At 44.2% G+C, this 22,683-nt stretch overlaps 2 protein-coding genes across 3 annotated transcripts; both read left to right on the top strand.

Annotated features, from left to right (window-relative positions):
- LOC105734247 (zinc finger protein 160-like) lies at positions 1-19,847 on the top strand. Of its 2 annotated transcripts, XM_064380895.1 has the most exons (5): positions 1-40; positions 3,403-3,487; positions 6,000-6,126; positions 7,301-7,429; positions 18,143-19,847. In XM_064380895.1, the coding sequence occupies exons 2-5, from the start codon at positions 3,473-3,475 to the stop codon at positions 19,078-19,080; spliced, it is 1,209 nt and encodes a 402-aa protein (XP_064236965.1). In that variant the 5' UTR covers positions 1-40; positions 3,403-3,472; the 3' UTR covers positions 19,081-19,847. The 2 variants fall into 2 exon arrangements, with proteins under 2 accessions (XP_064236965.1, XP_064236966.1); XM_064380896.1 differs by lacking the exon at positions 7,301-7,429.
- Positions 19,450-22,534, top strand: LOC105734248 (putative zinc finger protein 818). The gene is given in 4 exon segments (XM_064380897.1): positions 19,450-19,684; positions 19,687-19,739; positions 19,742-19,844; positions 20,007-22,534. Coding segments are annotated over 4 exon segments (552 nt in total). The 3' UTR covers positions 20,168-22,534.
- Positions 22,535-22,683: the final 149 nt, after the last annotated feature.

The following is a 22,683-nucleotide window of genomic DNA, read 5'->3' as shown; positions in this document are numbered from 1 at the left end:
CGGAAGCGGATCGCGGGGAGTGAAGATTGCACCGCGGAGCGTGAGTTTTCCTCTCTCTAGATAAAACCTGCGCTTCGCAGTCCCCCTTCTTCCATCCCCCGGGTCTGGAGGGGGTCCCCACAGACCTTAAAACGCCCGCACCGCGCCCTCCACCCCAAGTAAATTCTGACGTTGCTGTGAGAGTGCGGGGATCGCTTTCCCTTTGGGTTAAAGTTGCTCTTAGGCTGGTCCCTGACCCTCGTCTTTCAGCCTCGCGCTAGGTAAACACGGCCTTTCGCGTCTTTTCCTGCCTAAAATCCTTTACCGATTTTTCTTCCCGCCACGCGGGAGGGCACTTCTTAAAGCCCTCACCTGCTGGGTGGATTCAGTTCTATCCGATTCTCCAAGACTCGCCCTTGTCGGTCCCTGGAGCGCACGCAGCGCTGCAGCCTCAGTCCCGAGGGGCCGCGTCCTTTCCTTGGTTCTGGGATTCTGCAGACCCCACCCCTGTCCTGAGGTGCCACCTCTGTCGTTCTCACCTCAAGTCTTTCTCAGGCAGGGCCTTCAAGCTCCCAAGCCCCTCTTGGCAGTCACCTCCCGTGGTGGGAGGTGACCTGGGCTTGTCCTGTGACATCCATGGTGGACGAGGTGACCTGGGCCTGTCCTGTGACACCCAGTATCCTTTTTTTTTGAGACCGAGTCTCGCTCTCTCAGGCTGGAGTGCAGTGGTGCGACCTCAGTCCACTGTAACCTACGCCTCACAGGTTCCAACGAGTCTCCTGCCTCAACCTCCCGAGTAGCTGGGATTACAGGCACCTGCCACCACGCCCGGCTAAGTTTTGTATTTTCAGTAGAGATGGAGGTTTCATCATGTTGGCCAGGCTGGTCTTGAACTCCTGACCTCAGGTTATCCCCCTGCCTCAGGCTCCCAAAGGGCTGGGATTACAGGCATTAGCCACGGGGCCAGCCAACATAGAACACTTCTGACAGCAAATGTGTGGGAGTTTTTTCCCACATACTACGCAGTTCTCCAGTGGACACCAGCTGGGTGTTCTGCAAGACACTGTGCACCTGGAGCTAGAGTCAGATCCAACAGGTTAAGGTCTTAGTCCCACAAGACCACTCCCCACCCTCGCCCTGCTACCACTTCAGATGTCAATCAAAAGTAATAGGCTGTCACCGGTCCTTAAAACTGACCTATATATTAAGGCTCCCATGACTCCCTCTTTGATTAATTTGTGAGGACAGCTCACAGAACTGCTGGAAGCACTTAGGTTTACTGATTTTTTTGGGCAGTCAGTCCTCACTTAATGTTTTCCATAGGTTGTTGGAAACTGGGTCATGAATCAAATGATATACAGAAGGTACTCGAATAATGTTTGGTTCAATGTGATTATTATTATTATTTTGAGACAGAGTCTTGCTCTGTTGCCAGGCTGGAATACAGTGGCACGATCTTGGTTCACTGCAACCCCGCCTCCCGAGTTCAAGCGATTCACCTGCCTCAGCCTCCCGAGTAGATGTGATTACAGGCACCTGCCACCATGCCCAGCTAATTTTTATATTTTTAGTAGAGACAGGGTTCCACCACGTTGGCCAGGATGGTCTCGATCTCCTGACTGATCCACCCACCTTGGCCTCCCAAAATGCTGGGATTAGAGGCATAAGCCACTGCGCCTAGCTGTTCAATATCTTTTTTTTTATGTTGATGAGGAAAAAAAATTTGCCATTTCACTTAAAATTCCAGTTTCCAAGAATCTATTGGTAACATCAAGGGAGGATTTGGTGTATTAATAAAGGATATCATGAAAGATACCCATGGGCAGCCAGTTGAAGAGATACATACGGTGACGTCTGAGAATGTCCTGGGCGCAGGAGCTTCTGTCCTTGTGGATTTGGGTGCACCACCTCCCGGCATTCAAATGTGTTTATCAACCAGAAAGCTCTTTGAACCCGACAGATCAGGGATTTTTTTATCGAGGCTTCATCCTGTAGGCATGAGAGAATATTAACTAAATCTTCAGGCCGCTCCACTCTTTGGGAAATGGGGGATGGGAAATTTCCAAGCTTTGAATCATAGCTTAGTCTTTCTGGCCAATGGCTATATCCAGGAGCCCACCAAGACTTGCCTCATTAGAACAAGCACATTCCTATCATGCAGGAAATTCTAAGGGATTGAGGAGCTTTGTGCTGGACGTGGGGTCAAAGACCAAATATGAGAACAAAAGATTCTCCTAACAGCCCTATCTATGAGGTATCCATGTCCTAGGAACCAGGGACAGAGACCAAAAATATATTTCTTGTTATTTCACACTCCCTCTGAGGGGAGCTCAGTCCTGGTTTGACTTGAGAGTACTGAGTCATTTTGCAAATAAAACTCTTGTGCCTCCTTACCTGAGATTTCCCTTCCTGTAATGGGGATAGTAGTTATATTACCCCAGCTGATCCTGACCTGTGTCCAGCATTGATAACCAGGCTCCGTGTCCTCCATTTCCTTTTTCTTGAGATGGAGTTTCGCTCTGCCACCCAGACTGGAGTGCAGTGGGACAATCTTGGCTCACTGCAACCTCCATCTCCCAGGTTCAAGCGATTCTCCTGCCTCAGTTTCCCAAGTAGCTGGGACTACATGTGTGCACCACCACACCCAGCTAATTTTTGTATTTTTTAGTAGAGATGGGGTTTCACCATGTTGGTCAGGCTAGTCTTGAACTCCTGACCTTGTGATCCACTCACGTCAGCCTCCCAAAGTGCTGAGATTACAGGTGTGAGCCATCGTACTCAGCCTTTTTTATTTTTTAGCTGGAGTTTCACTCTGTTGCCTAGGCTGGAGTGCAATGGGGCCGATCTCAGCTCACTGCAACCTTTGCCTCCCGGGTTCAAGCAATTCTCCTCCCTCAGCCTCCCAAGTAGCTGGGACTACAAGCATGCACCACCACACCTGGCTAATTTTTGTATTTTAAATAGAGATGGGGTTTCAAGATGTTGTCCAGGCTGGTCTCGAACTCCTGACCTCAGGTGATCTGCCCATCCTGGCCTCCCAAAGTGCTGGGATTACAGACTGTGTCCTCCGTTTCTGAGGGCTGAGCTCAGCCTGGGAGCCAGAGAGAGGTGAGGGTGCTGTGCTCTGCATGGGGCTTGCTCGAGGCCAGGTCTGTGCCCTGAAGGGAAGCTCAGTCCAGCTGAGCTCCCCACTGCTGCAGTGTGCATGGGGGCTTCTCCAGGAGGAGAGCGAGTTCTGAAGAAAGGGGTGACAGACTCATCTACTGGTCCTTCTACAAGTTTCTTGTTCCTCCATCATTCCTGATGCAGTAGGTGGCAGAGGACCGTCTTTACATGGGGAGAGGTCTTCCCTGTGTGTGTGGTTGTGGAAGGAAGTGGGTGTGTTGATTCTAAGCATTAAATAACTTATTTTTCACATTCCAGATTGACCTCTAAAGACTCATGTTGCCTGAAGAAGTCCAGAAGAGAAGAAAGGGGAAAGAAAGAGGCAGGGATGGCTCTTCCTCAGGTAAAGTGATATTCTTGGGACGTTGTTCTGTTTCTCTTTCCTTTCTGAAATCTCTTTCTTTGAAGCTGCAAATCTCTGAGTCTAAAGCGTCCTGCCTGACAGGTTTGCTGACACTCACCCATGCCTTCTCTCAGTCCCTCTCATCTCACTTAGATGCCACTGGCTGTGACCCAGTGACATGAACTTGGGAAGAGGCTGCACTGGGCATGGTCTTGGGAAGGGCTCACCCCAGACATGGACAGACACAGGTGTGGGCCCTGTGGTGTCAGGGCTGTCGCACAACAGGGATTGTTTAGCGGCCACATCTGGATATACCGTGAGGTCTCTGTGGACCAGGATTAGATAAGCTGGATGTGGAAGTCACCTACTCATGTGCATAAGTACCTGGGAAACCCTAGAAAAGGAGACTGATTCGGTGAATTGTGTTTGTCTGATTTGATAATACATTCGAAGATAAACACATGAACCACTATGTTTCTGGCTCCAGAACTGTTACGGTTTGGAATGGAATCTAAAGTTCAGAAACACCTTAGCGAAGGTGTTTTATTCTAACTCCGATTTTGTGTGTGTGTGTGTGTGTGTGATGGAGTTTTGCTCTTGTTGCTCAGGCTGGAGTACAATGGTGCGATCTCAGCTCACCGCAACCTCTGCCTCCCGGGTTCAAGCGATTCTCCTGCCTCAGCCTCCTGAGTAGCTGGGATTACAGGCATGCACCACCATGCCCGGCTAATTTTATATTTTTAGTACAGACGCGGTTTCTCCGTGTTGGTCAGGCTGATCTTGAACTCCTGACCTCAGGTGATCCGCCCACCTCGGCCTCCCAAAGTGCTGGGATTACAGGCGTGAGCCATACACCCGGCCAGTTGTGTATTTTTAAAATGTTCAGATATTTATATCTGAAATATTTTCCATAGCCTTAATTTTTTTCCTACATCATCACATTAATGAGTTGACGAATAGTAAGAATACTAATTTATTATGTGCATGCATGTGTATGTATGTGTAATGACCTTTTATGCAGTTTCATGTTGTTAGATGTAAACTCGTGTTTTTTCAGGGAATTCTTTGCCAAAGTACTTTTGATGCTGTATGTGTTACTTAACTGTCTGATTCTTTAGCCCCAAATGCCTAGGTTCGAGGGCTTGTCCTGCTGTATTTTAGCTGTTTTACCTGAGTTGAGTTTCTGAGGGTTTCTGTGACAGTTTTCTCCTAGTAAAATGGAAATAAAAATTATTTCTCTCATAGGTTGTTGTGTTCTTACACGAGTTAGTACACGTAAACCATTAGAATAATGCCCACCACATGGAAAGTGTTCAAAAGCTTTAGTCATGATTGATGTCATCGTCACAGTTTTAATTTTTTTTTTTTTGAGATGGAGTCTCGCTCTGTCGCCCAGGCTGGAGTGCAGTGTTGCAACTGCGGCTCACTGCAACCTCTGCCTCCCGGGTTCAAACGTTTCTTCTGCCTCAGCCTCCCGAGTAGCTGGGGCTACAGGCACGGGCCACCATGCCTGGCTAATTTTTTGTATTTTTAGTAGAGATGGGGTTTCATCTTGTTAGCCAGGATGGTCTCGATCTCCTGACCTCGTGATCCACCTGCCTCAGCCTCTCAAAGTGCTGGGATTACAGGTGTGAGCTACCGTGCCCGGCCTTTTGTTTTTTTGTACGAGATAGAGTCTCACTCTGTCGCCAGGCTGGAGTGCAGTGGCGCGATCTTGGCACACTGCCCTCTGCCTCCTGGGTTCAGGGGATTCTCTTGCCTCAGCCTCCCGAGTAGCTGGGACTTCAAGCGAGTACCACCATGCCCAGATAATTTTTGTCTTTTTACTAGAGGCAGAGTTTCACCATGTTGGCCAGGATGCTCTCAATCTCTTGACCTAGTGATCCGCCTGCCTTGGCCTCCCAAGTGCTGGGATTACAGGTATGAGCCACCACGCCCGGCCACAGTTTTTAGATTGTGACCTTTCTTTCTTTAAAGCCACCATGGAAGTTGCCATCTCGGAAGACACCACCCTTCCTCTGGCTCATCTAGATACTGAGTATCGCCTCGTGTCAAAAGTAATATCCAACACTTCTACAGAGATAGCCCCTGTGTTGATTTTTATTTGTAACTTTCTTCCATTGTCTACAGAAAGGGAAATCCACACTTATTTAGAAGGTATTGTCAGCTCTTAGAGAGTAATATAATAAAATGCAATTAGGGAGACATACCTAGTTTTCTTCCTAATATCCCTAAATCCCCCAAATACCCTAACATGGATCTGCCAGAACCCTCCCTTCAGTCAAATCAATACGATCCTCTCCTTTTCTCATTTTATGTAAAGTTGATACCTCTCCCCGTATGCACTTGGTAAAATGTATTTTTCAGACACAATTCACCTGAAAAGACCTTCCCCTGGATCTCCCAGAATGTCCGTTTAAATTAAATTAACTTACACCTCTCTTTTTGTCATTTGTGTGAAGATAATGGCTCTCCCCATGACTTCTTGGTGAAATGTGTTTTCTCATATCAGGAAAGGTTGACATTCAAGGATGTGGCCATAGAATTCTCTCAGGAGGAGTGGAAGTGCCTGGACCCTGCTCAGAGGACTTTATACAGGAACGTGATGTTGGAGAACTATAGGAACCTGGTCTCCCTGGGTGAGTCCAACTTCCCCCAGAAGCGGGGATCTGCTTTGCTGTATCTCTGCATGTTCCCTTGTGTGCCTCTTGGGAGCCCCCGCATTGCTCAGTTAAGACTGAAGCTGTGTTAATTCTCAGATGAAAAGCGTCATAGTACAGCATCTGGACTTGTCTACTTTGGGCCGGGCGTGGTGGCTCACGCCTGTAATCCCAGCACTTTGGGAGGCCGAGGCAGGCAGATCAACTGAGGTCAGGAGTTTGAGACCAGCCTGGCCAACTTGGTGAAACCTCGTCTTTACTAAAAATACAAAAAATTAGCTGGGTGAGATGGCAGGTGCCTGTAATCCCAGCTACTCGGGAGGCTGAGGCAGGAGAATTCCTTGAACCTGGAAGGTACAGGTAGCAGTGAGCCAAGATCGTGCCATTGCACTCCAGTCTGGGCAACAAGAGTAAAGCTTCATCTCAAAAAAAAAAATCTACTTTGGGCTGAGCATGGTGGCTCACGCTTGTAATCCTAGGACTTTGGGAGGCCAAGGCGGGCAGATCATCTGAGGTCAGGAGTTCAAGACCAGCCTGGCTAACATGGAGAAACCCCATCACTACTGAAAATACAAACATTAGCTGGGCGTGGTGGTGCATGCCTGTAATCCCAGCTACTCAGGAGGCTTAGGCTGGAGAATCGCTTGAACCCGGGAGGTGGAGGTAGCTGTCAGCCAAGATCGTGCCATTGTACTCCAGCCTGGGCAGCATGGTGAAACCCTCTCTCTACTAAAAATACAAAAATTAGCCAGGCATGGTGCCAGGTACCTGCAGTCTCCGTTACTTGGGAGGCTGAGGCAGGAGAATCGCTGAACCCAGGAGGTGGAGGTTGTGGTGAGCCAAGATCACACCACTGTACTCCAGCCTGGGCAACAAGAGCGAGATTCCCTCTCAAAAAAAAAAAAAGGAAAGGAAAAAGAAAAAGATCCACTTTGCTGTTTTCTACCTTTTTGCTTGTGATTCCGTACTTCTTAGAGGAGAGCTCGATGTCTGTATCTTACCATGTTCTCTAAACATTCAAAAGGAGGCGTTCAGTGGGTGAATTTGTGAGGTATTTTTCTAGATCCATTTGCAATGTCCTCTCTCCTCTAAACAAAGGGCTGGGATTCTATAAAAGCCACAGCACATCACATTCCTTTCTTTTTATAAGCAGGAATCTCTCTTTCTGAAATGAGTAGTGTCTCCATGTTGGAGCAAGGGAAAGAGCCCCGGACTGTGGAGAGTGAAGTGAAAATAACAAAAACATCAAATGGTTGGAAATGCATCAAAGGTGTGAACACAGGTAAGAGCTCAGATGGGCAGAGAGGAAGCTGCACCATTAGTTTTCAGGTGACTCTCTCCAAGTTGAAGCATTCTTTGGGACAAAAAGGTTTAAATCCTGTGAGCTCTCAATGGACATCTTCCTTTGCCCTCATTTATCCCTCTACTGTTCTGCTGAGTAATCGTTTATCCTTCCACTATGCCACAGTGCTGCAGCTCAGTGACAAAGGCAAAGTCTTTATCATGATGGACAACACTTCGTCACGTGGCTTCTGTGACCTCTGTGGTTTCTTCACTCTGAGGGGGACGGGGAGGGCTGTGTTTAAAGGAGTCTCTTTCCCCCGTGATCTCTCCTATACAATTCCATCTGATGCTCAGTTCTCTGTCTATACAGATCAGAGCTGAGGCCCCCATAGACTTGCCCCCTTGACCTGAATAGGTTCTGGCCCATTTCCTGTACTTGGGAGACCTAATCAAATGATGGGAAAAGATTAGCAGCTCCTCCTTTGCATCTGGGGCTCCAGAACCCTCATGGTGCTCTCCAGCCCTCTCTGCCTGTTGAAGTCCTTCAGCCTCAGTCACTTCTTCTGTTCTGCTTTTGCCACAGATGGCAGTGTGTGGAACACACTGGGTCTTCTGAGATTGTTACTCAGTACTGGAATGGCACTACACAGAGAGGTCCTCTTTTTTTTATTTTGAGACAAAGTCTGGCTCTCTTGCCCAGGCTGTAGTGCAGTGGCCTGATCTCAACTCCCTGCAACTTCTGCCTCCCAGGTTCAAGCAGTTCTCTTGTCTCAGCTCCTGAGTAGCTGGAACTACAGGCTTGCAGGCACGTGCCACCACACCTGGCTAATTTTTTAAAATTATACTTTAAGTCCTGGGGTACATGTGCAGAACATACAGGTTTGTTACATAGGTATACGCATGCCATGGTGGTTTGCTGCACCTACCAACCTGTCATCTACATTAGATATTTTTCCTAATGCTATCCCTCGTCTATCCCCCCACCCACCGACAGGCCCCAGTGTATGATGTTCCCCTCCCTGTGTCCATGTGTTTTCGTTGTTCAACTCCCACTTATGAGTGAAAAAATGTGGTGTTTGGTTTTCTGTTGTGTTAGTTTGCTGAGAACGATGGTTTCCAGCCTCATCCGTGTTCCTGCAAAGGACATGAGCTCATCTTTTTTTTTTTTTGAGATGGAGTCTCACTCTGTTGCCCAGGCTGGAGTGCAGTGGCACAATCTCGACTCACTGCAACCTCCACCTCCCGTGTTCAAGTGATTCTCCTGCCTCAGCCTCCTGAGTAGCTAGAACTACAGGTGCCCACCATGCCTGGCTAATTTTTTTATTTGTAGTAGAGACAGGGTTTCACCACATTGGTGAGGCTGATCTCAAACTCCTGATATTGTGATCGGCCCGCCTTGACCTCCCAAAGTGCTGATTGCAGGCATGAGCCACCATGCCCGGCTCATCCTTTTTTATGGCTGCATACTATTCCATGGTGTATATGTGCCTCATTTTCTTTATCCAGTCTATCATTGATGGGCATTTGGGTTGGTTCCAAGTCTTTGCTGTTGTGAACAGTGCCACAGTAAACATATTACGTGTGCATGTGTCTTTCTAGTGGAATGATTTATAATCCTTTGGGTATATACCCAGTAATGGGATTGCTGGCTCAAATGGTATTTCTAGTTCTAGATATCTGAGAAATTGCCACACTGCCTTCCACAATGGTTGAACTAATTTACACTCCTACTAACAGTGTAAAAGTATTCCTATTTCTCCACATCCCCTCCAGCATGTTGTGTCCTGACTTTTTAATGATCACCATTCTAACTGGCGTGAGATGGTATCTCATTGTGGTTCTGACTTGCATTTCTCTAATGATCAGTGATGATGAGCTTTTTTTCATGTTTGTTGGCTGCATAAATGTCTTCTTTTGAGAAGTGTCTGTTCATATCCTTTGCCCACTTTTTGATGGGGTTTTTTTTTCTTGTAAATTTGTTTAAGTTCTTTGTAGATTCTGGATATTAACGCTTTGTGAGATAGATAGATTGCAAAAATTTTGTCCCATTCTGTAGGTTGCCTGTTTACTCTGATGATAGTTTCTTTTGCTGTGCAGAAGCTCTTTAGTTTAATTAGATCCCATTTGTCTATTTTGGCTTTTGTTGCCATTGCTTTTGGTGTTTTAGCCATGAAGTCCTTGCCTTTGCCTGTGTCCTGAATGGTATTGCCTAGGTTTTCCTCGAGGGGTTTTATGGTTCCAGGTCTTACATTTAAGTCTTTAATCCATCTTGAGTTAATTTTTGCATAAGGTGTAAGGAAGGGATCCAGTTTGTTTTCTGCATGTAGCTAGCCAGTTTTCCAAACACCATTTATTAAATAGTCAATCTTTTCCCCATGGCTTGTTTTCGTCAGGTGTGTCAAAGATCAGATGGTTGTAGATCTATGGTGTTATTTCTGAGGCCTCTGTTCTGTTCCATTGGTCTATATGTCTGTTTTGGTACCAGTACCATGCTGTTTTTGTTACTGTAGGCTTGTAGTATAGTTGAAGTCAGGTAGTGTGATGCCTCCAGCTTTGTTCTTTTTGCTTAGGATTGTCTTGGCTATACAGGCTCTTCTTTGGTTCCATATGAAATTTAAAGTAGTTTTTTTCCAATTCTGTGAAGATAGTTAATGGTAGCTTGATAGGGATAGCAACGAATCTTTAAATTACTTTGGGCAGTATGGCCATTTTCATGATATTGATTCTTTCTATCCATGAGCATGGAATGTTTTTCCATTTGTTTGTGTCCTCTCTCATTTCCTTGAGCAGTGGTTTGTAGTTCTCCTTGAAGAGGTCCTTCACATCCCTCATAAGCTGTATTCCTACAACTTTTATTCTTGTTGTAGCAATTGTGATTTGGCTCTCTTGTCTGTTATTGGTGTATAGGAATGCTTGTGATTTTTGCACATTGATTTTGTATCCTGAGACTTTGCTGAAGTTGCTTATCAGCTTAAGGAGATTCTGGTCTGAGATGATGGGGTTTTCTAAATATACAATCATGTCATCTGCAAATAGAGACAATTTGACTTCCTCTTTTCCTAATTGAATACCGTTCATTTCTTTTTCTTGCCTGATTGCCCTGGCCAGAACTTCCAATACTATGTTGAATAGGAGTGGTGAGAGAGGGCATCCTTGTCTTGTGCCAGTTTTCAAAGGGAATGCTTCCAGTTTTTGCCCATTCAGTATGATATTGGCTGTGGGTTTGTCATAAATAGCTCTTATTTTGAGATACATTCCATCAATACCAAGTTTATTGAGAGTTTTTAGCATGAAGGCTGTTGAATTTTGTCAAAGGCCTTTTCTGCATCTATTGAGATAATATCCGGTTTTTGTCATTGGTTCTGTTTATATGATGGATTATGTTTATTGATTTGTGTATACTGAACCAGCCTTGCATCCAAGGGATGAAGCCAACTTGATCATGGTGGATAAGCTTTTTGATGTGCTGCTGAATTCAGTTTGCCAGTATTTTATTGAGATTTTCACATTGACGTTCATCAGGGATATTGGCCTGAAATTTTCTTTTTTGTTGTGTCTCTGCCAGGTTTTGGTATCAGGATGATGCTGACCTCAAACAATGAGTTAGAGCAGCTCCTCTTTGTACCTCTGGTAGAATTTGGCTGTGAATCCATCTGGTTCTGGACTTTTTTTGGTTGGTAGGCTATTAATTACTGCCTCAATGTCAGAACTTGTTATCAGTCTATTCAGGGATTTGATTTCTTCCTGGTTTAGTCTTGGGAGGGTGTATGTGTCCAGGAATTTATCCATTTCTTCTGGATTTTCTATTTGTGTAGAGGTGTTTATAGTATTCTCTGGGTGGTAGTCTGTATTTCTGTTGGATCAGTGGTGATATCCCCTTTATCATTTTTTTATTGTGTCTGTTTGTTTCTTCTCTCTTTTCTTCTTTATTAGTCTGGCTAGTGGTCTATCTATTTTGTTGATCTTTTCAAAAAACCAGCTCGTGGATTCATTGATTTTCTTAAAGGGTTTTTCGTGTCTGTATTTCCTTCAGTTCTGCTCTGATCTTAGTTATTTCTTGTCTTCAGCTAGCTTTTGAATTTGTTTGCTCCTGCTTCTCTAGTTCTTTTAGTTGTGATGTTAGAGTGTCAATACTTTAGATCTTTTCTTTCACTTGTGGGCATTTAATGCTATAAATTTCCCTCTACATGCTGCTTTAAATGTGTCCCAGAGATTCTGGTATGTTATGTCTTTGTTTTCATTGGTTTCACAGGATATCTTTATTTCTGGCTTAATTTTGTTATTTACCCAGTAGTCATTCAGGAGCAGGTTGTTCAGTTTCCATGTAGTTGTGCAGTTTTGAGTGAGTTTCTTAATCCTGAGTTCTAATTTGATTGCACTGTGGTCTGATAGACTGTTTGCTATGATTTCCGTTCTTTTGTATTTGCTGAGGAGTGTTTTACTTCCAATTATGTGGTCAGTTTAAGAATAAGTGCAATGTGGTGCTGAGAAGAATGTATATTCTGTTGATTTGGGGTGGAGAAGAAGTTCTGTAGGTGTCTATTAGGTCCGTTTGGTCCAGAGCTAAGTTCAAGTCCTGGATATCCTTGTTAATTTTCTCTCTCATTGATCTGTCTAATATTGACAGTGGGGTGTTAAAGTCTCCCACTACTATTATGTGGAAGTCTAAGTCTCTTTGTAGGTCTCTAAGAACTTGCTTTATGAATCCGGGTGCTCCTGTGTTGGGTGCATTAGTTAGCACTTCTTGTTGCATTGATCCCTTTACCATTATGTAATGCCCCCTTTGTCTCTTTTGATCTTTGTTGGTTTAAAGTCTGTTTTATCAGAGACTAGGATTGCAACCCCTGCTTCTTTTTTTGCTTTCCATTTGATTGGTAGATATTCCTCTATCCCTTTATTTTGAGCCTATGTGTGTCTTTGCATGTGAGATGGGTTTCCTGAATACAGCACACTGATGGGTCTTGACTCTTTATCCAATTTGCCAGTCTGTGTCTTTTAATTGGGGCATTTAGCCCATTTACATTTAAGGTTAATATTACGTGTGAATTTGACCCTGTCATTATGATGCTAGCTGGTTATTTTTCCCACTAGTTGATGCAGTTTCTTCATAGTGTCGATGGTCTTTACAGTTTGGTATGCTTTTGCAGTGGCTGGTACTGGTTGTTTTTTTCCCATGTTTAGTGCTTCCTCCAGGAGCTCTTGTAAGGCAGGTCTGGTGGTGACAAAATCTCTCAGAATTTGCTTGTCTGTAAAAGATTTTATTTCTCCTTCACTTATAAAGCTTAGTTTGGCTAGATATGAAATTCTGGGTTGAAAATTCTTTTCTTTAACAATGTTAAATATTGGGCCCCGCTCTTCTGGCTTGTAGGGTTTCTGCTGAGAAGTTCCCTATTAGTCTGATGGCCTTCCCTTTGTGGGTAACCCCACCTTTCTCTCTGGCTGCCCCTAACATTTTTTCCTTCATTTCAACCTTGGTGAATCTGATGATTATGTGTCTTAGAGTTGTTCTACTTGAGGAATATCTTTGTGGTGTTCTCTGTATTTCCTGAATTTGAATGTTGGCCTGTGTTGCTAGGTTGGGGATGTACTCCTGGATAATATCCTGAAGAGTGTTTTCCAACTTGGTTCCATTCTCTCCATCACTTTCAGGTACACCAATCAAACGTAGATTTGGTCTTTTCACATAATCCCGTATTTCTTGGAGGCTTTGTTTCTTTTCAATTTTTTTCTCTAATCTTGTCTTCTCACCTTATTTCATTAAGTTGATCTTCAATCTCTGACATCCTTTCTTCTGCTTGATCAAATCAGCTATTGATACTTGTGTATGCTTCACGATGTTCTCGAGCTGTGTTTTTCAGCTCCATCAGGTCATTTATATTATTCTCTAAACTGGTTATTCTGGTTAGCAATTTGTCTAACCTTTTTTCAAGGTTCTTAGCTTCCTTGCATTGGGTTAGAACATGCTCTTTTAGCTCAGAGGAGTTTGTTATTACCACCTTCTGAAGCCTGCTTCTGTCAATTCATCAAACTCATTCTCCATCCAGTTTTGTTCCCTTGCTGGTGAGTTGTTGTGATCCTTTGGAGGAGAAGAGGTGTTCTGGTTTTTGGAATTTTCAGCCTTTTTGCGCTGGTTTCTTCCCATCTTTGTGGATTTATCTACCTTTGGTCTTTGATGTTGGTGACCTTTGGATGGGGTCTCTGAGTGGACGTCCTTTTTGTTGATGTTGATACTATTCCTTTCTGTCTGTTAGTTTTCCTTCTGACAGTCAGGCCCCTCTGCTAAGTCTGCTGGAGTTTGCTGGAGGTCCACTCCAGACCCTGTTTGCCTGGGTATCACCAGCAGAGGCTACAGAACAGCAGAGATTGCTGCCTGTTCTTTCCTCTGGAAGCTTCATCCCAGAGGGGCACCCAAGAGATGCCAGCAAGAGCTTTCCTGTATGAGGTATCTGTGGACCCCTGCTGGGAGGTGCCTCCCAGTCAGGATACATAGGGGTCAGGGACCCACTTGAGGAGGCAGTCTGTCCCTTATCAGAGCTTGCATACTGTGCTGGGAGATCTGCTGCTCTCTTCAGAGCTCTTAGGCAGGGATGTTTAAATCTGCTGATGCTGTGCCCACAGCTGCCCCTTCCCTGAGGTGCTCTGTCCCAGGGAGATGGGGGTTTTTATCTATTAAAGCCCTGACTGGGGCTGCTGCCTTTTTTTCAGAGATGCCCTGCCCAGGGAAAAGGAATTTAGAGAGGCAGTCTGGCTGCGGTGGGCTTGCTGAGCTGTGGCGGGCTCTGCCCAGTTCAAACTTCCCAGTGGCTTTGTTTATCCTGTGAGGGTAAAACCACTTACTCAGGCCTCAGCAATTGCGGACGCCCTTCCCCCTACCAAGCTCAAGCATCCCAGGTCAACCTCAGACTGCTGTGCTTGCAGCGAGAATTTCACGCCAGTGGATTTTAGCTTACTGGTCTCCGTGGGGGTGAGACCCGCTGAGCCAGAAGACTGGGCTCCCTGGCTTCGACCTCCTTTCCAGAACTGACAGAACGGTTCTCTCACTGGCATTCCAGGTGCCACTGGGGTATGAAAAATAAAATCCTGTGGCTACTTTGGTGTCTGCCCAAACAGCCTCCCAGTTTTGTGCTTGAAACCCAGGGCCCCGGTGGCATAGGCATCGGAGGGAATCTCCTGGTCTGTTGGTTATGAAGACCATGGGAAAAGCGCAGTACCTGAGCTGGAGTGCACCGTTCCTCACGGCACAGTCCCTTACAGCTTCCCTTGGCTAGGGGAGGGAAATCCTCCGACCCCTTGTGCTACCCGGGTGAGGTGACACCCCACCCAGCTTTGGCTCACACTCCGTGGGCTGCACCCACTGTCCAACCAGTCCCAATGAGATGAACTGGGTACTTCAGTTGGAAATGCAGAAATCAGCCACCTTCTGCATTGATCTTGCTGGGAGCTGCAGACTGGAGCTGTTCCTATTCGGCGATCTTGCCAGCAAATCCCCAATTTTTGTATTTTTAACGGAGATGGGGTTTCACCGTGTTGGCCAGGCTGGTCTAGAACTCCTGACCTCAGGTGATCCACCAGCCTTGGTCTCCCAAAGTGCTGGAATTACAGGCGTGAGTAGATGGGGTCAGGGACCCACTTGAGGCCATGCCCGGCCTCTCTCTCTGATTCTCAGTTCTACACAGGGGGCGTATCTCAGTCTTTCAGGCTCTCAGCTTAACGTCTGTGGGCAGAGCACAGTCATGTATTTAAATCTCACAGAATCTGACCCCCATATGTTGTATTTATGTCTCTCTTCCACACCTCTTACTATTGTGTGAATGTAGAAAAACATGGGCTCTTCCTGATTTTGTGTTCTCGTACATCTTGGTGATTTTGCCTTTGAAACTTGCTTTTGAAATACACATCCCTGGGGTCTGAAGTCTCATCTAGTTTTTTTTCTGCTGTGGCAACCAACCTTTATGTGATGGAGAGCTTCTGGTGGACTCTCCCATGGAGCAGGTTTACTTGATGATGGAAAATTCTTGAAAGGCAACACTTTAATTAATATGTCACTCTATTATCCTGCTACATGCAGATGTGCCCCATGAAGGCACTGAGTCAAGTTGTCAGGATGACCCATGACACTGAAAGTGGAAGTGTCACAAGAGCCAACTGGTAAGTGTTTGCCACTGGTTATTGAGGACTTTCCAAACCATGTTTCCAAAACATGGTTCTCAAAGATATTGTGACAGTGTTGACCAAATATACCAATGGTCATCTATTTTGAGCCAGCAATAAATGTGGTAGGAATTTATCCTAGGGAGAACATTGTCCAAGTTCACAACCTCATTCCATGAGGCTGACTAAACTCTTGTTCATGACACATTGTCCATCCTGTGTTGTGTGCCATTCATTCTTCTTCAAAAATGCAATTGTGAAGCATCTCAAGGGAGCTTATGAAATTGAATGATGCCTACCTTCTTCTTTTTTTTTTTTTTTTGTTGTTGTTGTTGACGACGGAGTTTCACTCTTGTTGCCCAGGCTGGAGTGCAATGGTGCGATCTTGGCTCACCGCAACCTCTTCCTCCTGGGTTCAAGTGATTCTCCTGCCTCAGTCCCCTGAGTAGCTGGGATTACAGGCATGTGCCACCATACCTGGCTAATTTTGTATTTTTAGTAGAGATGGGGGTTCTCCATGTTGGTCAGGCTGGTCTTGAACTCCTGACTTCAGGTAATCTGCCCACCTTGGCCTCCCAAAGTGTTGGGATTACAGGTGTGAGCCACTGCACCTGGCCAATGTCTACTTTCTTTATGTCTACTGTAACTTGTCCTGTTTAAGCCAGTGCTACTTCCATTTAGTACATTTCTGTATATTGTAAATGAACTTGTTTGTATTTAATAAGTAGTCCATACTTTTTATGACTTTAGGGGTTGTTTTATGTTTATAACATATAGACCTTTGTATTGGGAAATGCATTTTTAAAATAGTTTACAAGCTTTCCTTCTTTAGTTTGAGGGAATGAGTCAGTAGCAGTTTCCCTAAAACCTACATAAACTCGAGAATATACTGAAAATATTGTCTAAAAAATTGTTTATTTTTGTTTCACCTGACTTAATGTCTGTTATTAAAGTGCCACTACAATTTGTTACAGCTTCTAAATTGGCGGATTTTCCATATCTTAAGAATACACTCCTTTTTCTTTCTTTTTCCTTTAAAATTTTTTTTATTTGTTGAGTATATACTTTTCTAAATTAATTCAATGTCTTAATTTCAGAAATACCATTAAATTGACTTGACACAATTTGTTATAGAAGATAACATTGCTTTTTCTATAGTGTGTGTGTATATATATGTGTATATATATGTGTGTGTGTGTGTGTGTGTGTGTGTATGTATATATATATATATTTGAGATGGAGTCTCACTGTCATCAGGCTTGAGTGCAGTGGTGCGATTATATTATATTTTTAATTGTCTAATTTGGTGGGTTTGGGTTAAATCTCACTGGATTTTTATATCCTCCAGCTGTTATTTTGTAAACATTATGCTTCTTATCTAGGTTTATCATATCCATCTTGGTGTACTAAATTAATATTTAAATATCTCACAGTATTTTAAAGGAAGCCTGGCTCATTTCTTATCCTTCAAGGACTTCTGCACTGTTACGTATATCACCGGTATTTTCTACAAATTTTGGAAGTTCTGCAAGTTGCATTCTTCAGTTAACAAATAGATGACTATTTGTTCCCATCTTTTTTACCCTCTGAATTTTCTGTAATGTTCACTTGGTTTCTGTCAATCCACTTCTTGGTGCCGTCCTATTATTCTCTGCCCGTTATGTGCTGCTATGTTGCTGAAAACCTAGTCCATGGGTCTCTGTGCACTGCCAGGAAATGTTTCTGTACTTTGCATCCACTGACAGCTCCCTTCAGTGTAAACCATTACCCACTGTAGGTCATTTACTTATTTTCTTTTTTTTTTTGAGACGGAGTTTTTGCTCTTGTTACCCAGGCTGGAGTGCAATGGCACGATCTCGGCTCACCGCAACCTCTGCCTCCTGGGTTCAGGCAATTCTCCTGCCTCAGCCTCCTGAGTAGCTGGGATTACAGGCACGTGCCACCATGCCCAGCTAATTTTTTGTATTTTTAGTAGAGACGGGGTTTCACCATGTTGACCAGGATGGTCTCGATCTCTTGACCTCGTGATCCACCCGCCTCGGCCTCCCAAAGTGCTGGGATTACAGGCGTGAGCCACCGCGCCTGGCCTATTTTCTTTTTTTTTTTGAGACAGAGTCTCACTCTCGTCAACCATGCTCAAATGCAGTGGCATGATCTTGGCTCACTGCAACCTCCGCCTCCTGGGTTCAAGTGATTCTCCTGCCTCAGCCTTCCATGTAGCTGGGACTACAGGCATGTGCCACCATGCCCAGCTAATTTTTGTATTTTTAGTAGAGACAGGATTTCACCACATTGACCAGGCTGGTCTCAGTCTCTTGACCTTGTAATCCGCCTGCCTTGGCCTCCCAAAGTGCTGGGATTACAGGCATGCACCACCATGCCCGGCCGTAATCACTTTTTCTTTATTAAAAATCCTCTTCCTACAAATTTGAAGATCATGGTTGAAAATTTTATAATTGTTCAGTATAAATACTGTTTTTGGTATAATATATTTTTCAGTATGAACTACTGATTTGCCAGCTGTAGTTAACAGAAAACCTGTTTTTCAAATATCTTGTAGATGTCTCTCCTACACATAGGATCAAGGAGTTACCACCAAAAGAGAACAATAGCACAGGAAAAGCCTTCCAAGCAGTGATGCTGGAAAGACGTGAAATCCATGACATCAAAGATTTTTACTTCAGGGAAATGCAGCAAAATGTTCATGACTTTGAGTGTCAGTGTCACAGTGATGAAAGAAATTACAAAGGAACACCTGCAATTAAAACTAAAAACATCACCGGAAGAAGAGATCAATGTGATGGAAGGAAAGCAGGAAATGAGCCAGTTGAAAATCAGCGTGAACTGAGCTTTCAGTCGCATCTGGCTGAACTGCAGGGATTTCAGACTGAAAGGACAATGTATGAATGTAATGAAATTGAGAAGTCTGTCCTCCATGGCTCCTCAGTTTCACTGCTTCAAACAAATCTTCCTCATGTCAACACCAGCATTTCTAATATATGTAGGAATGATTTTATGCATCCTTCATTACTCCCACAAGAACAGAAAGCACAGAATAGGGAAAAACCTTACAAATGTAATGACTGTGGAAAGGCCTTTCATCAGAGGTCCCACCTTGATACACATCAGAGAATCCACACGGGACAGAAACCATATAAATGTGATATATGTGGCAAAGCTTTCAGTCAAATTTCAAACCTAGCAAGTCATCATAGAATTCATACTGGAGAAAAACCTTACAAATGTAATGAGTGTGGCAAGGCCTTTAATCAGGGGTCCAACCTTACTAGACATCAGAGAATCCATACTGGACAGAAACCATATAAATGTGATGTATGTGGCAAAGGTTTCATTCAAAAATCAAAAGTAGCAAGTCATCACAGAATTCATACTGGAGAGAAAACTTACAAATTTAGAGTGTGGCAAGGTCTTAAGTCAACATTCATACCTTTGAAACCATCAGATAATTCACACTGGAGAGAAACCTTACAAGTGTAATGAGTGTGGCAAAGCCTTTAGTGTGCGTTCAAGCCTAACTCAACTTCAGGTCATCCATACTGGAGAGCCCTTATGAATGTAATGAGTGTGGCAAGGCTTTTTTTCAGAGTTCGAAACTTGTAAAACATGACAGAATTCATTCTGGAGAGAAACCACACAAATGTAATGAATGTAGTAAGGCATTTATTCAAAATTCAAGTCTGGTGGACCATCAGAGAACTCATTGGAGAGAAACCTTACCAGTGTAATGAGTATGGTAAAACCTTTATTGTGTTTTAACTAACCATCAGGTAATTCATATTGGAGAGGAAACTTACAAATGTAATGAGGGCGGAAAGGCTTATGTGAAGCGGTCCCACCTTAGACATTATGAGAGTATTCACACCGGAGAGAAGCCATACAAATGTACTGAATGCGGCATGGCTTTTAGACAACGGACGGACATCAGAACTCACCAAAGAATACATGCTGGAGAGAAAGCTTACAAGTGTGATGAGTGTGGAAAAACCTTTACCAAGGCCTCTCACCTCACTACACATAAGATCATCCATACTGGAGAGAAACCATATGAATATGATGTATGTGGCAAAATCTTCAGCAAAATTGTCATCTGGAAAGTCATCATAGAATTCATACTGGAGAAAAGCCTTACAAATGTGATGTGTGTGGCAAGGTCTTCAGTCAAAATTCACACCTTGTAAATCATCGGAGAATCCATACTGGAGAGAGACCTTACAAATGTGATGAATGTGGTAAGGCTTTCAGCAGGTGTCCACATCTTAGGCTTCATGAGAAAATTCACACGGGAGAGAAACCATACAAATGTACTGAGTGTGGCAAAGCCTTTAGACAGTGATCTGACCTCAGGGTTCACCAAAGAATTCATACTGGAGAGAAACCCTACGGATGTCTTGAGTATGGCGAAGCCTTTATTCAGGGCTCACACCTCAAAAATCATCAGATAGTTCATACTGGAGAGAACCTTCCAAAGGTACTGAATGTAGCAAGGCTTGTAAGCATGGCCCTAAACTCAGGACTCACCAAATTATTCATACTTGTAAATGCAATGAATATAGCAGTGTTTTAAAGCAGTGCTCACTACTCTATCAGATATGAGTATCTAATATATCTTGGGGAAAAGGCACACAAATGTAATGTGTGTGACAAGGATTTTATCTGAGGACCAAAAGTTGGAGAATAAAATTCATACTGGGGAGAAACCTTACAAATGCAATTAGCATGGGAAAACCTTTACCACAGTTCAAGTATTACATGACATCAGAGAGTTCATATTGAAAAGAAACCATGTAAACATCAGGTATGTGGCAGAGGCTCTATTCAGGCTTCACAGTGCACTAGATATTAAAGTATACATCTTTTGCCGGGTGTGGTGCTCACGCCTGTAATCCCAGAACTTTGGGAGGCTGAAGTGGGCGGATCACCTGAGGTCAGCAGTTTGAAACCACCCTGGCCAACATGGCAAAACCCTGTCTCTACTAAAAATACAAAAACTAGGCTGGGCGTGGTGGTTCACACCTGTAATCTAACCACTTTACAACGCCAAGGTAGGTGATCACAAGAGGTCAGGAATTCAAGACCAGCCTGGCCAAGATGGTGAAACCCTATCTCTACTAAAAATACAAAAATTAGCCAGGTGCGCTGGTGGGCACCTGTAATTCCTAGCTACTCGTGAGGCTGAGGCAGAGAATTTCTTGAACCCGGGAGGCAGAGGTTGCAGTGAACCGAGATCACACCACTGCACTCCAGCCTGGGCAACAGTGCAAGACTCCCATCTCAAAAAAAAAAAAAAAAATTAGCTGGGCGTGGTGGCAGGTGCCTGTAATCCCAGCTACTCAGAAGGCTGAGGCACAGGAATTGCTTGAACCCAGGAGGTGGAAGTTGCAGTGAGCCGAGATCGCATCACTACACTGCAGCCTGGGTGACAGAGCAAGACGCCATCTGAAAATCAAAAAACAAAGTACACATCTTTTATATAAATCACACAAAAGGAATATGTATGCTAAGGCTTCTATCCAGGGGCCAAAATTGGCACGTCACAGGATTTATACTGGAGAGCAACCTCATAAATGCAATGAAAGTGGTAAAGCTATTTGTTTTGTTTGTTTGTTTGTTTGTTTTTGGGACAGAGTTTCGCTCTTGTCCAGGCTGGAGTGCAATGGTGTCATCTCGGCTTACTGCAACCTTCGCCTCCCAGGTTCAAGTGATTCTCCTGCCTCAGCCTCACGAGTAGCTGGGATTACAGGCATGTATCATTATGCCCGGCTAATGTTTTTGTATTTTAAGTAGAGATAGGGTTTCACCAGGTTGGCCAGGCTGGTCTAGAACTCCTGACCTCAGGTGATCCACCTGCCTCAGCCTCCCAAAGTGCTGGCCGAAAGTGGTAAGGCTTTTTATCAAATGTCCCTGTCTTTCCGGTCATGAGAAAATTCATACAGAATCTATTAAAAATGTCCTAAACGTGGAAAGATCTTTAAGCAACAGTGATGTCATGAAGGTGGTAGTTTTTTAAACCAACTCCCACAACAGTCTCCACATCATAGAATTCATACCAGGAATCACTAAGTCTCTAATTCTCCAAAATTAACTGGTAATATTACAAACTGCAGAATAATTCCAGGTCAAAATATGTTGTGTGTGTGTGTGTGTTTTTTTTTTTGAGATGGAATTTCACTCTTGTTGCCCAGGCTGGAGTGCAATGGTGCCATCTCAGCTCACCACAACCTCTTCCTCCTAGGTTTAAGTGATACTCCTGTCTCAGCCTCCCAAGTAGCTGGGATTACAGGCATGCGCCACCATGCCTGGCTAATTTTGTATTTTTAGTAGAGACGGGGTTTCTTCATGTTGGTCAGACTGGTCTTGAACTCCTGACCTCAGGTGATCCACCTGCCTCGGCTTCCCAAAATGCTGGGATTACAGGTGTGAGTCACTGCACCCGGCCAAAATATGTTAAATTCATACATGATGTATATCAAAGGAGCAAAGGACGTGTGGAAATGACACATCATCTTCAGTTTATAAAATATTCATTTATGTGAAGTTTCTTGGAAAGGCTACATGACTACTATTTGTTTCTATCTGAAGTTTGAAATCTGTCGATGCCATGCTTTTGTTATAGGCCTTTCGTTATGGTCTTTGGGAAGGAATCAATAAAATGAAAGGGCCTACTCCATTAGGCGTGGTTCATTCCTACCCAGGCTCCCTGAAGAACAAGGATGCTGAATTTAAAAATTTAATATTGTATGAATTAGCATCAGAAATGGGTGAAGAATAATACAAAACTATAAGCCATGCTTACTGTGTTCAGTGTGCTCTTCTCCAGAGGGCCACTGGCTTATCAGAAAGGCTGCTGCTCTACCAGCTGACCACGAGATGGCATGCCAGGACATTAAGACACTGGGCTTTTTTTTTTTCTTTTTGAGATGGATTCTCAGGCTGGGTGCAGTGGCTCATGCCTGTAATCCCAGCACTTTGGGAGGCTGAGGCAGGCGGATCACAAGGTCAGGAGTTCAAGACCAGCCTGACCAACATGATGAAACCCCATGTCTACTAAAAATACAAAAAATTTAGCTGGGTGCGGTGGCG

Source organism: Aotus nancymaae, unplaced genomic scaffold (assembly GCF_030222135.1).
Source record: "Aotus nancymaae isolate 86718 unplaced genomic scaffold, 86718_ANA_hifiasm-v0.15.2.pri h1tg000028l, whole genome shotgun sequence".
Lineage (NCBI taxonomy): Eukaryota > Metazoa > Chordata > Mammalia > Primates > Aotidae > Aotus > Aotus nancymaae.
This window is presented reverse-complemented; position numbering and strand designations above follow the sequence as displayed.

Excerpts from the sequence above, each read along its gene's own strand:
- LOC105734247 (XM_064380895.1), top strand. Across the intron at positions 6,127-7,300 it reads TAGGAACCTGGTCTCCCTGG|GAATCTCTCTTTCTGAAATG; the intron begins GTGAGTCCAACT and ends TTTTATAAGCAG. Across the intron at positions 7,430-18,142 it reads CATCAAAGGTGTGAACACAG|ATGTCTCTCCTACACATAGG; the intron begins GTAAGAGCTCAG and ends AATATCTTGTAG.